The 13,273-nt window shown below is 50.7% G+C and overlaps 3 protein-coding genes across 3 annotated transcripts; 1 reads left to right on the plus strand and 2 right to left on the minus strand.

Moving 5' to 3' along the window:
* Positions 1-207: 207 nt before the first annotated feature.
* Positions 208-605, minus strand: FMAN_07090 (uncharacterized protein; the record flags this gene model as incomplete). Its single annotated transcript, XM_041830672.1, has 3 exons — positions 208-247; positions 312-471; positions 527-605. The coding sequence occupies 3 exons, from the start codon at positions 603-605 to the stop codon at positions 208-210; spliced, it is 279 nt and encodes a 92-aa protein (XP_041681312.1).
* Positions 606-2,618: 2,013 nt separating this feature from the next.
* FMAN_07091 (uncharacterized protein) lies at positions 2,619-4,469 on the minus strand (the record flags this gene model as incomplete). Its single annotated transcript, XM_041830673.1, has 2 exons — positions 2,619-3,949; positions 4,061-4,469. 2 exons carry the CDS (start codon positions 4,467-4,469, stop codon positions 2,619-2,621), a joined length of 1,740 nt encoding a protein of 579 aa, XP_041681313.1.
* Positions 4,470-12,767: 8,298 nt separating this feature from the next.
* On the plus strand, positions 12,768-12,967 carry FMAN_07092 (uncharacterized protein; the record flags this gene model as incomplete). The annotated part of the gene is made up of 2 exons (XM_041830674.1): positions 12,768-12,814; positions 12,868-12,967. The coding sequence occupies 2 exons, from the start codon at positions 12,768-12,770 to the stop codon at positions 12,965-12,967; spliced, it is 147 nt and encodes a 48-aa protein (XP_041681314.1).
* Between the last annotated feature and the right edge of the window lie 306 nt (positions 12,968-13,273).

A 13,273-nucleotide genomic window follows, 5' to 3' on the forward strand; every position in this document is an offset into this window, starting at 1 on the left:
TCTAGTGGATGACAGTTTGGAGACAAGTCATGCTGGCTGTGCTTGCGTGTGAAGAAGCATGAGGCGCAAGGCCAGACCAACAATGTACCCATTTCTTATAGCATTTTGTAGACTTACATATAACAATGTTGAACTCTGTACGAGGCATGCCGTACTGATACACCAGGGCTTGGGTGGTAAAGAAGGCACCGTTATCCTGCAGCCTCCCTACTGCTGAGTTCTCCGTTTTCGGTTCCCTCGAAGTTCACTAGCAAGTGTTACATGTAGAAGTGTGAGCCTTGGCATTTACATTTCGGAAGCTACGAAAAGACTCGACGTCGAGTTGAACAAGTATGTTGTTCATAACGTCGCTGGGGAGCTTCTCAAAGCGAGCGAGATCCGCGCTGGGAGGGTTTGTCAGGCCCTTCGGGATGGGACGGAGCTTCTCCAACATAGACATGATGAGATCAAGCATGCTCAGGCTTTGTTCATCTGTCGGTCTGTTAGATTTGGTATCTAGAGCAGGGAAGTAGTCAGATGTACTTACAAGGTAGGAAGATGTGTGAGAAGACAGTGGAAGGCGACTCAGGTTGACAGTCTGCGACATTGTTGTAATCAGAGGACATCTGAAGTATTCCATCATCAGGTTAGCATATGTTATCGTAGACAAAGGTCTTCCTGTGACAAGGCTCACCTTTCCGCCGTCGACTGCCGGGATTTCTGTGAAAGAATCGAATGGACAGAGAAGTAAAATATAATTTATACAAGGGAATGGATGTGAGTAGGCTGTTGGTGTTCTACTATAACGTTGAGTTAGACAGTTGAGAAAGTTCAAAGTCTTCAGCGTTCTCAAGAGCCCTATTTATACCTGTCCCAGGCCAGTTTGCATCTAGGCAGCATATCTACAATCTCTCATCACCACATCATTCACATCACCTCCAAACTCCAACATCGCCAAACTCCAAATATGACCATCACCAAGCATCACCAAACCCAAACCTCATCCTCACAACCCCCCCAAACTCCAAAAAGGTTGTCAAACCCTCTCAACCCCCAACAAGGATCTTTCCCATCCCATCCTCCACGCGTCCACGGTCTAAATAAAGCACACATCCCCGATTGTGAATGCACATACCCGTTTCTATCTCACACAACCTCTCACTCCTCACCACCACTTGCTACAATTACAAACCTGAAAAAACCCCTCACGGAAACCCGCATCATAGTGAAACACCAGATCTGCTGTCAAAACCACGGCTCATCCTTCCCTTCCCCGACGCCATGAAACGAAACAAAAAGCCCCCCCCTCTGCGTAACCCATGTGTACCACTCTGGCGTTCAAACACCTTCTTTTTGCCAAATAAATGATTAGAATTAAAAAACTGCATCTGGTGTCGTCATCACTCGAAACTAAACTATCCAATAAACAAGCTGAAAAAACCCGTGTTCTTTTTGGCTAAAACTCGTGTTTGCTGAGAGAGGGGGGGCTGCTTGTGGAGGGTCGCGTCGTGCCGCGCTGTGGTATCACGGCATGTTCAAATGCAGTCTAGAGTAGAGTGCTTACCAACTAAAAGAGACGATTCGATTGATGGATTGTTTGTGCCTCTTCGCTTGGACGACCCGTGTTTGGACCACAGCTCCAAGGCATATTCCACGACATGGGCTGTCAGTCACAGTTGAGACACACACACGCACACGCACGCAAGCAAGATGGTTATTTTAATTCTTTTTTATTATTCTTTTTGCATTGCATTGCATTGCTTCACTCATCTCCTCGTCACCAAGGTTTGTTTACCAAGGCCGGAGAGCTGTCCAAGTTTTGACAGCCATTAATATCGTCCCCTCACCCTCCGCCAGTTTCCAAACCAGATACGCCAAATAGTCATGCAATCCCTCCATGATACATACATACACATGATTGTACACACTCATCCCCCTCCCCCTTTGTGACATGTTCTCCCTTGATTTCAAATCCATCAAATCAACCCATTACTTGCTTGCGTCTGCAATGTCCGGGGATAAATGTTTGTAATGTGCGCTGTGCTGTCTTGTGTTTGTGCATTGCATCCTTGTGTCAGGTTGCCAATGTCGTGCACTCCAGTTTCATGGCGGGGAAAGCAGAAATGTAAAAAGTAAAAAGGCAAATCCAACTCCTGCAAGCCAGAGCTGCAGTACATGCCCTGTCCTGCTCTGCTCTGCTCACTGTTCTTTGTTTTTGTACCCCAGGTCCAGTTCCAGGTCCCGTCTAAACTTTTCGTCTTCTCGATTCGCTTTGCTTTTCGATATCCAGGTTTCCCTCTGTTCAACGCCCCGCACTTCCCATTATGTACACTTCTAAACAATAAACAATAATGTGCAAGCCTCCTCCCCACGGAGAAGGCCAAGGTCGTATGTTGTGCCGTCGTGGCTATATCGGGATCAATGTCCCAGAAAAATGGAAAAGGAATGACATGAGTCGGGGTATCTCTGTAAAAAATAGTGCAAAATAGGACATGAAAGAAGTAGAAACGCCAGCAACCCCATGATAGCTGGCTTTGTCATCCAACGACTTCTAGTTTACTCTAGTCGTCATCGTCGTGGCAGTCATTAATTTGGTCGTTGATCCCGTGGGTCCAGTTCGTGTTTGCTGGAGGGGACCATTATTTTCGCAGGCCGACTTTGCCTGCGAGGTTCTTCCAGAATCGTGCTCCCTTGCGCTCTTCGCTGTGCGTCCGTAGCATCACCTCGTCTCGTTGCATGGGTCCTACAATGTCTTCGTCGCCTCGGGAGGGGAACTTGCCATCCGCATCCACCAGTCGGGGAATTGCGCTGGGCAGTCCATCTTCAAGGCGCTTCCATTGCATGCCCGCAAAGACATCGTCCATGGGAGGCGGTCGACCAAGGATAGAGCCGCCGCTATTGGCTCGTGATCGTCCGCGGCCACGGCTGCGGCTTCGTGAGGCGCTTGTCGAACCAGGAGCAGAGCTTGTAGCTTGCACAATCTCCGACATGAGTCCGTCGTGTGTTGACCTCCATCGCCTCTCGATGTCGGCCCATTTGGCCTCAGTAAGAGCGTAGATCTTGCTAGTTTCGCCGTAGTTCTCGCCAGTGCGCACCAGGTGCTTGGTGTAGTTACATCGTGCTGCGTCCCAGTCGTTGCGCAACTGCTGGAGGGCCTCCATGTTCACAGTCTCGGGTTGATATGGCTGCGGTGTGATGGTGAAGTTGGCGTGACCAAGGCGATCCGACCACTCATCGTGCTCCTGCAGGATCGAAGGAAGAGGAATCGGAACCTCAGGGCTGTTGGAACCGAATCGGAAGGACGACACTGAAGGCTTTGTGCTCAGAGAAGGTCTGGGGAACTGTGTCGCAGAAGGGACCGGTGACGGTACTTCGGTAGTCGCAGAGGGTGGCGCAATGGTTGGTGATTGTAAAGGTGACTCAGGCGGTGGGCCGCTCAATGGGCTGGTCATCAGAGGAGGTAGTAGAGGGGTGGTGGCCAGTCCTCGTTCTCGCTCGAGGTCGGCTTGCTCGACGAGGGCCTGCGCCTTCTCAATGTCGATAGGCGCAGGAAGGTTGATGCTCTCGGTGCTGCCATAGTAGGATACTGCCGGGGTGGGAAGTCCAGTGTTTTCCAGCATGCGCTCCTGTCCAGGTCGGCTGGGTGCAGACATGGACGACGATCGACTAGAAGGACCTCCAGATAGCACAACGCTCTCCAAGCTGAGTTCGGTGCTAGGTGAGAGCATCGGGTTGCCCCTGCGGGTGTTGGGGTTCCAGCGCGTGAGACTAGGGAAACGGGCACCAATTCGTGACGTTAGCCCAGCAAAGGGTGACTCGCTGCCGGATCGCTTCTTGCGGGATCGCTCGTCTACGGGGGTGTCACCGTCACTCAAGAAACCCATGTCGTAGTCGATATCATAGTCGCGGACGATGTCTCCATGGAACATGACATCTTCGGAACTATTTCGGGGCTCACACAGGTTGTCGCCTACACGGGAAGGGTATGGGTTAGTAACTCGACGATCACCAAGACGAAGACAGCAGGCCAAGCACGATTTCCCGGAAGATACGACAGCCTGGCCAGGCGGACAAGACATACACAAACAGTCGTAGAGACTAAACTGGTCCGAAGGGGCAAGACTATAACGGTCGCTGCTCTCTGTGTTGTCTGTGACGGTGGTGGTGGTGTGTTCAGGTTCCAAGGGCTCTTCTTCAACATCGGGCAATGACCGCATTGGGGGTTTTGTGTGGATCGATTGAGTTGGCGATACAGGAGTGTCGTTCAATTGCGGTGGGAGATCGAGAGAAGAAGTCGAGCTCGACATTCGAAAGTGACCCTTTCCAGGGGAGAAAGTCGGGGTGATTGGAGAGGTAATGTCGGAGGAGGACGAGTTTGTTGTGTAGTAGATGTAGGAGAGGTCGGTTTCGGGGCTAACTTGTTGTACCTCCCACTTACGGCGCTCCTCTACCAACTGCGGGAGAAGCAGCGGCTTGAGCCTTGGCGACATGATGTCGGCCTGGACGGTCGAGGCCGTTATGATTGCGAAGTTGTCGTAAAAGACGAACGACTGCGTTTCCTGTCTATGGTATTGTTGTTGTTTTGTTTTGGTGTTGGGGGGAGAAAAACAGAAGAAGAAGAAGGAAAACAAGAAAGTTGGAGGGATGCCTCGGGAGGTGGATGTTGATAGAGGCAGTGACACAGCAGCCAAGTTGGGTTAGCCTGGCGTAGTCTTTTTGGGAGCTAAGGTAGTGGTAGTGGCTAGGTCGCTGTCTGTCTGTCGGGCCAAGTGGCGGCGGATCCGGGGACCGGGGGTGCTTCTCTCTTCTCTTTTTTCCCACTGGGAACTGAGACCGGGGTGGGATTCTGGCCTGGGAGGGAGGGTATGGATGTGGATGGGTGAAAGTGGGCAGGTGAACAAGACAAGGGTGTAGAAAGCCAAAGCCAAAGCAAGGCGGGTCTCTCCCAAGCCCAAGCTTGAACAGAGGAGACAGACTCTCTTGGCCTCCACTGTCGCTCTCTGGGTCTCCTCTCACAACTTTTTTTTCCCCTTCTCTGCGTCTGAGCGTACAAAAATTGGTGGGGTACCGTTGGGTAGGAGTCAACGAGGAGACGGTTCCCGACGGTGGATTTTTTTCCTGCTCCAAGTGGGCTGTGTCCGGCAGAGACTACCTCTAGCTCTAGGGCGGGGACTGACTCTGGTGGTAGACCCTCTGACTCTTGTTTTCTTGTTGATGTTTGGGGTGGTTGAAAAAAAACAAACGATTCCTGGTTGCCGGTTGCTTTTTTGGCTTTAGCTCGTCGTTTCAGAGGTCCTGGTTGGCTGTCCTCGTGAGGGTGGGTGTGTGACTCGTAACAAGTGATGTCGATGTTTGGCAGTATCAGATTGTATTCAATGACGACAGATGAGTCGGCAAATGTTTGGTGTTTGATCAAACAAGGAGTCGACGAGGAAAAAGAAGAAATTATCCGGGCATGACGGGTTGTTTATTTAGTATCAAAAGGGTGGGAGGAGGTTACGAAGTATGCATGGGGTGATTGACTGCTGATGAGTTCTCGGACATCTGTCTCTCTGTGTATGCGAGCAACTCTTGACTGTCTGGGCGGCGGCTGGGCAGGGCTGGGACCACTTCGCGGGTAGAGCACAGCAAAGCGCAGTACAGCACAGAGCAATGGCAGGGCCTTGCGGGTGAAGTCAGTGGATGTAACTGAGAACAAGCGCTCGGTCGTCCACGTGTTATTGAACCGAGGATTGGGCGCGACTACATATGAAGTGTTGGCCGTCTACTCAGAACCGCGGCTGTATCTTTAATGTGATAAGGTGTTATCGCGGTGTCGTACTCTATGTATAAAATATGCGTATGTAATGTAATGCCATGTAATGTAAGGTTTGTACATCTGTCTACAGGTGGTGGAGGGTGAGGTGATGCCGTGCGGTGGACTTGATGACCGGTGAGGTGGCTCTCATCTTCGGTACAGAGTCGTTCCGTTGTGCCTCTCCTTCAATGATCCCTCTCCAACTGCATAATGGAGTCTGTAATGACAGGCGGTGATGGATTAACTCTACCCGACGTTGCGTTCTCAACATGCATGCAGTGCAGTCGAGAGCTGCGTATACCTCTTGTTCGACTGCAGGGATGAAGAGGTTGGCTGACGTTCAGGCTCTGGGGCACGGAAGCGGGGGAAGAGAAGCCTTGACGAAACGCTGCTGTGCTTCCTCTTCTCGCGGCTGGTGGTGATTGTTTCTTCTGCTGCAACCCTCGACAAGGGTTCAGTCTGTGACGTGTGAAAATAAGGTGATGGGGAGACGAATACTGGATATTCACTGGCTCAGAGACTGGCAGCTGTTCAAAACCTGCTTGTCCTGCTGTGAGACCGTACAGCAGCTTACAGTGGACGCTTACAGCATGTACAGGATTTTGCAGTGTTTTTTTTTTTTTCTTACAGAGGGCTTCAGGGAAGTGGGGCCTTGTTTCCGCGGTGGACTTCCAGTGGGGGAAGAGGTTGGGTCAAAGCCTAAGCAATGAGGTTCAATGAAACAGTAAAGGCTGACAGTGGCTGGGAGTTATTCAGAGCGAGAGAGTCACGATGCGCAGGGGGAATGATGAGGCTGTCTGTGTTGTTTACATGATCGACAACAACGGCAACCCGAAACAGTCACGTTGGTATTGACGTTGTAGACAGGCGAAACAATGGCTGCAGAACATGCACGGGCAGAGAAGAGCCTAACCTTGAACTTTGACCTAACTTTGAGTCAAACGCAAACCGCAAACTGCAATAGCAGGACCGTACGAACGATATTCGATTGGGGGGAACCGCATGGACCCTGAAAGCGACAGCAAACCAGAGCAGAGCCAGCCAAACACCCAGTATCCATCCATCCATGACCGAGAGACTTTGAGTTGGTTACAGGGGTCTTCCCTTGGAACAATTGCTAATCGATGACGGTGCGGAAGTCAATTCAGAGTTTGTGTTTGCACATAAGCACTTTATACACAAACATAACTTCATATTGTTATTTATGTAACGCACAATCAGTTTTTATGCTTCTGTGGCTCAAACGTTGGAAAACCGTTTTGTGTAGCTCCCAAATTGGTAAGAACTGGAATGCATTCCCTGAAAGTCAAGCAAAGCTCCCAGCGTTGCTTTCACATGGAAGCGATAGCTCTAGCTCCTCCTCCTGCCATTGGATGCAAAGATCTTCACTCTTTGAAGTTTTTTGGGTTTGTTTGCTTTACCCGCATTCCAATCCATTGACCTCATCGTTTTTTGCCGATCACGTTTCTTTTTCTTTTTTTGCTAGCAATTCATAATTCGAAGTTCAAACTTTGTATTGTTCTCATTCTTACCAAAATCTCCTCATTCAACCTTTCGTTCCGCTTTAGGCCTGGACCCAGCTCTTCCAAAGTCTGGTTCCCTGTCGGCCAGGGCTCTCAATAGGCGATGGTAATCAAGAAGCCGGTGACATGGGGTTAACAGCTCAGATGGGAAAGGTTTGGAGGAGTCAGCAGGGGTTACGTAGCCTTGCACTGAAGCATCGTATCTGGGCTGGGCTGGGCTGGCACCGCCTCTCTGGGTCGGCCTCGATTCTGCCATGGCCATTCCATTCCATCCTTGCCCCGGATTCTCATGGGATCAGTGAGTTTTTGGCGGTATGGTAATTGCATACAAGTTGGCTTTGCCCTTCACCGTTATCTCTGACTCTAGTCTATCTCGCTAGACCACCTCAGGCGACTTGTGCCGTTGTGGAAACCCCGCGCGTGCTGGCTTTCCATCCAGTGCGAGCGGAAATCCAGCCCGAGCATTTCTCTGCTGAGCTTCCAATTTTCGGTCTTTGATCCCGCCACCAATAAACTCAAACCAGAACCAGCAACCGAATCTTGCCAAACCGTTGACCGAAGCCGCTGACGGCAGAACTCAACTCTACAGTATGCGCGAAAAAAGCAACCACCTCTTGTCTATTTTTCCATGGCACCGGCTGAATAAACTTGTTGAGCTCTCTGGCCATGCAATATTACGTCGTTTTCACAGCTTCAATGGAAGAAGCCATCTTGTCGATCACTTCCCTTTGAGATAGAGACTTGAGTTGGCCTTGTTTCCGCGAGACAACTGGGTCTTCCCGTTTCCCCGTCCCCGTGCTCGCAATTCCACCCGCTGTGTTTCCAGTTCATGACTTGGGCCTCAACTGACCGTTTGGCTGAGTTGACCGCCTACAGTCAACTACCGGTCAAGTTTCAACCGCCGGCCATTTCGTCAGAGCGAGGACGGATGTTTCCGATTCAATTGATTTGCTTCTTTTCAGTGGACGACAGAGAGTCATTCGCAGTCGCCTTGTTCGAGGCCATTGAATCGTCCCGCGCCCCTCCAAAAGGCCGCATTCTCGCCTAGTGGTTGGTCCTCGTCTGCCTTCAAGACCCTTGACGATATTCAAGATGGAGTGACACATCGAGTGAATGCATCGAGATACATCGACACAATGTCGCAACTCACGATTCCTCAACCTTGTCATTGACAAACAAGGCCTTCCATGTCCTTCATTTCTTTGCTTTGTCATGTCATGTCATGTCTTCGAAGGCCTTTGCATCCTGTCGCGCGACAGACTCGTGGCCAACGGGGCACGCCTACCCATCGCGGCATAGCGTCCGCAGTCCAAGCTTCCCAGCGGAAGGGAAGCGACGCCGATGGTGCGCCGGGATCCCATGGAAGAACATGGAAGTCCCTCTAGCCTCGCCAGCGGGTCTGCGTGGCTGCAAAGCTTGACACCGAGAGGCTGCCAAAGCCACGCCAACTTGCACCGGCGTCCAACGCTCCGGGAACAGTTGTTTGATGAAAAGCTTAACCCTCAACTGCTCATTTTACTTGTCTCCAGTCGTTGTCTGTGACTGTGTCGATCTGCCAGGTTCCTAACCAGTCGTCTTTCATCGGTCAACATCGCGATCTCCAAGTGTTGATCGCCTGGGGAATAGGCAAGCAATTCGTGGAGAGCGTCGGAGAATTACAAATCTGCTCGTATTGAAGCAACTACATGCCCCATCAGCATGAATTTGCGTCCTGAAGCATCACCGTTCTCGGATGAATACACCGATTGCATCCTCTTTTACCGACCAGCACGCAAGATGCGACTAGTGATGTGTACCGCCAGTTGTCGGCGTGTTGCCAGACCCTTAGCCATCCTCCAGCAGCCACGATGACCCTGAGCCCCGGGTTGAAGCCCTGTTGCATTAGCCTCACCACGGTACCTGGGCCGACATTGGAAGGAAGCCTTTTGGAGGCTGACCGTTTTATCCGCGGAAGCTTCCAAGGTTTCCGCATTTGCGCTTGTGTTCCTTGTCGTTGGGACCTTTTAATCTGGATGGACATGGGTGTTGAGAGGCTCCATTTCAAGGCTTTACAACAGTCACACAATGACTTCCATTCTCGATGGTTCAGACCTGCCGGTTTTGCTCGCTTGCATTTGACATTCATAACGATTGCGCCATGGTGAACAAAGTTACAAATCCAACACCGAGACTCTAGCTTCGTTATATGGGCATGGGCGCTATAATGCGCGAATTGCTGTGATGGATAGGCTCGGCCCCAGTCCCAATTCCAGTGGCGCTACTATCGAGTCTTATTAATCTCCAGAACACATCGCTTAGAAGTGTCTGTTTGAGTTTACACTTAGCAGTTCCTTGAGCTGTCAGACACGCAGGAAGACGGAAGCGTAACTGTTGAGAGGAGACAGAAGTTCGGCTTGACAGCACCTTCTCTGAGAGCCAGTTGCTCGTCCGGTGCCGGAGTTCCATATCTTGTTACTACTACCAGTATTCCAAGGCCGTTCATGTGGCTGAGGTCCTTGGATGAAGGAACAAGTTCATACTGATGATCTTTTGAGGCACACCATTGAGGTACTCTTTCCGCCAATGGCGAGCTGTGTCCTGACAACCAATGTCCCAGAGTTGAAGTTAACAACTCTATCACACCCCGGGTGCAACTCGGAATCTTCAATGTTCTCAATCCATGTTCGTACGAACTCAATCCAGCAGAGAGAGATTCCGACCCCTCCACCATCTTTCAACTACTAGGGCTTGAGAGTCCCATCCGAGGCACAATTAATTGCGCCGAAGTTGCTTGCTTCTGCTCTCATCTCGTGGCTGATAAAAGTCTTCGTTAACTAGGGCTTGATGATTGGTTGACCACTCCCGTTTAGGCCTCTTGCAGCAGGACCTTTCCTTTGACCCGCCGCAGGATGTTGATGCCTCGGTCGCAAGGCAGAACCATCATCATGATGATTGCGACGATCCCTCACCAACAAGGAAAGAAGCTTAACCAAGGCTGCGGGTGCCTGAGTGAAAGAGCTTCAGCAAGAATCCACCAAATGCCGTCATTGTCATCATGATCAACATCATCTCTTGGAATTTAGTCTCTTTGCCAATTTGAAAACTCGTGGCCAGGATGAAAAGATAGCAGAGTTTGCGACGCTTACTGGTGTCGGACCGTTCAATTGAACCTCTGGGCGCCACACTACACCTGCACGCTCTTTACTAACGGTCAAAACGCCGCGGCTATGACGAGATTCTGATCAAGACAACAATTGAAGCACGGTCTTCAATGTGGAAGCCCGCGAATTACCTTGACCTTAACATGGACGTTATGACTTTGTGGTCACTTTGTTGAGAACAGAGTTCAGCCATGGTGTAAGAATCAACATCGGGAATGACACACGGGCCGCCGCTTATACCGTTGTGTTTCACGGCACTCCAACGGCTGCGGCTGCAATGGCTTGCATTCCATTGACTGAATGCTACTTTCACAACAGCATAATGCGACGTTTGCATATGTGATTGCCATTTCATGAACATGCTGAATGAAAACGTATGAGAGCAGGGCCGAGCAAATGCACACTGTGTAGCACTCAACATATTGTCTGATATCTTTGGCAATTGAGATTTGTTGAAGCATGTGAGTCTGCAACGATCTCTCGATGTAGCCAGGTCTGAGGTCTCAAGCCACCGAGATCGCCTTGACATCGGTTCCTGGTGGCGATACTAGTGCTCTTCCCAAGAAAACTCGATTGGGCAATGGCCTCAAATTCTTCCAGTGTGGGTTACATCGTCCGTCAACGTCGTTAATCGCGATGTCACCCACAAAAGGCACAACTGTGAGTTTACAGCACACATCCTGCCACTCAGAGCCTGCGAGACGCCCCAAAATGCTAGGAAATGTGCATGAGCCTCATGAATTGTTGACGACTTCGTCTACTGCAGCCAATCGCGACTCTATCGCTTGCAGCTTTGAGGTAACGTCGTTGAGTCTATTTCGGCTCGTAAGATGCACGTCACGATCCGAACGGGATACTTGGATTGTTCCCCGAAAGGCTTGACCGTTACATCAAGCGCAGATATGCTTAGAAGCCATGTGCTTGAAGTCGGCCGGCTCGTGAAGCATCCATCTGCAGGAACGCCAAAACATCATCGCCAACTCGGCCTCAGACAGAATGTGGAATAGATTGGCGTCAAGCTGAACCACAATTGGACCAACCAAGACCAGATGCTGGGGCTTTGTCAGGAACAGAGGAGAACAACGCTGACGACAGTTTGTGTGCCTTGGGTGCTTGGCCAGAAGATTCCCACATGCATCTCCACCGGGCTTACAGGATCAGAATTTTCAGTCTTGCCTTTCTTTTTCCGTCATCATGAAAGAGTCTTCCACCGGCCCCACGCCGCGTCTTTTTGTCCCTCTTGGCTGCTCTCCGAGAAGCGGCTCCGAGTGTCTCCGTGAGAAGTGCATCGCTGAGAAGAGAAGCCACCGGGAACTGATAATGTGATGGTAATCTGCGATGTATCGTGGGGGAACGTCAGCGGGAGGGAAATCGGTCGATATGCAGGCCTATGGAAGGGGTTCCCTTGTATCCACACGCAGCAGTTGGAAGTTGGGTGGAAGCAGACTCGACTGCAGGATGTAAGCTTTTGAATTGCTTATTGCATATTAACTCCAGGCGTTATGGTTCACTGGATGGGTTACAACGGAACACACGAAAAGGAACCCAGGTAATTTGAGCGGCCGCAGGGAGAGGAATAATGTCTCAACTCTGATGAAAAAGCTTTCGACTGTGGCTGTTTGACTTTTTCTTCTTCTCAGCCTCTGCAACATTCACTTTGCTTACCTGCAAAATTGCCCTGGCTATGCCTAAAAAGGGGCGCGGCCAGCGGGCATTGGGTCCGGAGGCTTTTGGTGTGTCTCGTTCCTGACGATCGCGACAAGGGTTCGCGTGTGGCCGTGGCTTCTCGTGCGGCTGACTTTTGGACTGGGACATGGCATTGAGGCACGGCCAATCCTCCTTCATGTGCTGCGGCGCGACGCGATGCACATGTCGGTCTCTGCTTCTGCTTAGCAAGATTCTGCTCATTTTCACCGTAAGCGCGGAAATTTGATGCTCGGGTTATTCGGCATTTCAGGTCTGGATGCACGAGGTTGTCATTGACTTGCGCTCAGGATCCTACGTTTTCCCAATTGCTGCATGCAAAGTCACTGGACACCTCCTGAATTTACTGCAGGCACTTTTTTGCCTGCCCTGAACTCAATGTAGTTGCAGTTGCAGTTGACTTGTGCAGTATTCGACGCTGACTACCGAATCGTCTGACCTTCGCAGGCCTGTGCTAACACAGGACTGGCTTGTCCAACCAGTCAGTCGTTCCTCGCGCCAGTGGGATGCCACTTCATCCCGCCATCAAATCGTCCGAACTACTTGGTGACATGTTTCTGTCATTTCGATGAAACAACTTCGCCTCGGTAAGGCACGTGGTCTCGCGGGTCCTGCTGGGTGAAAATGGCATGGATACCGCAGTACTCTGGGACGGAACTCAAGAGTACCAAGTCCATTCCGGTTCCGAAACTGAGTCCTTGCTCTAAGCTGAGCTGTTATTGAGTGCTGGTCGAGAAGCCTACGGAGACGCCAGCCCATATGGGCCTACAGCCATGGTTTCGGGAACTGGCCACGGTCAATCCATCTGGGGTCTTCATGTCTGACACTATCACCAACTCTACAAGTTCTCTTCACTTGTCCTTATTCTGCTTTATGTTATTGCAAAAACTGATGAAAATAATCACCATAGTTGATCTATATCTTACCTGAAAATTAGATCAGCTTTTACCTTACCGATTTCCGTACTCCGACCATAGCCTTCGAGCCATCTATCAAACGCATATGTTGCAACATAGCCTTGAGGACCTCACTCTGCTCATGCACACCTGCTCGGCTGGTGCCACCTTGGGCATTCCCTGTCCCGACACTACGTAGCCTCGTAGTTGAATATGTCCTTGATATCATCCAGG

This window comes from Fusarium mangiferae (genome assembly GCF_900044065.1).
Source record: "Fusarium mangiferae strain MRC7560 genome assembly, contig: FMAN_scaffold005, whole genome shotgun sequence".
Lineage (NCBI taxonomy): Eukaryota > Fungi > Ascomycota > Sordariomycetes > Hypocreales > Nectriaceae > Fusarium > Fusarium mangiferae.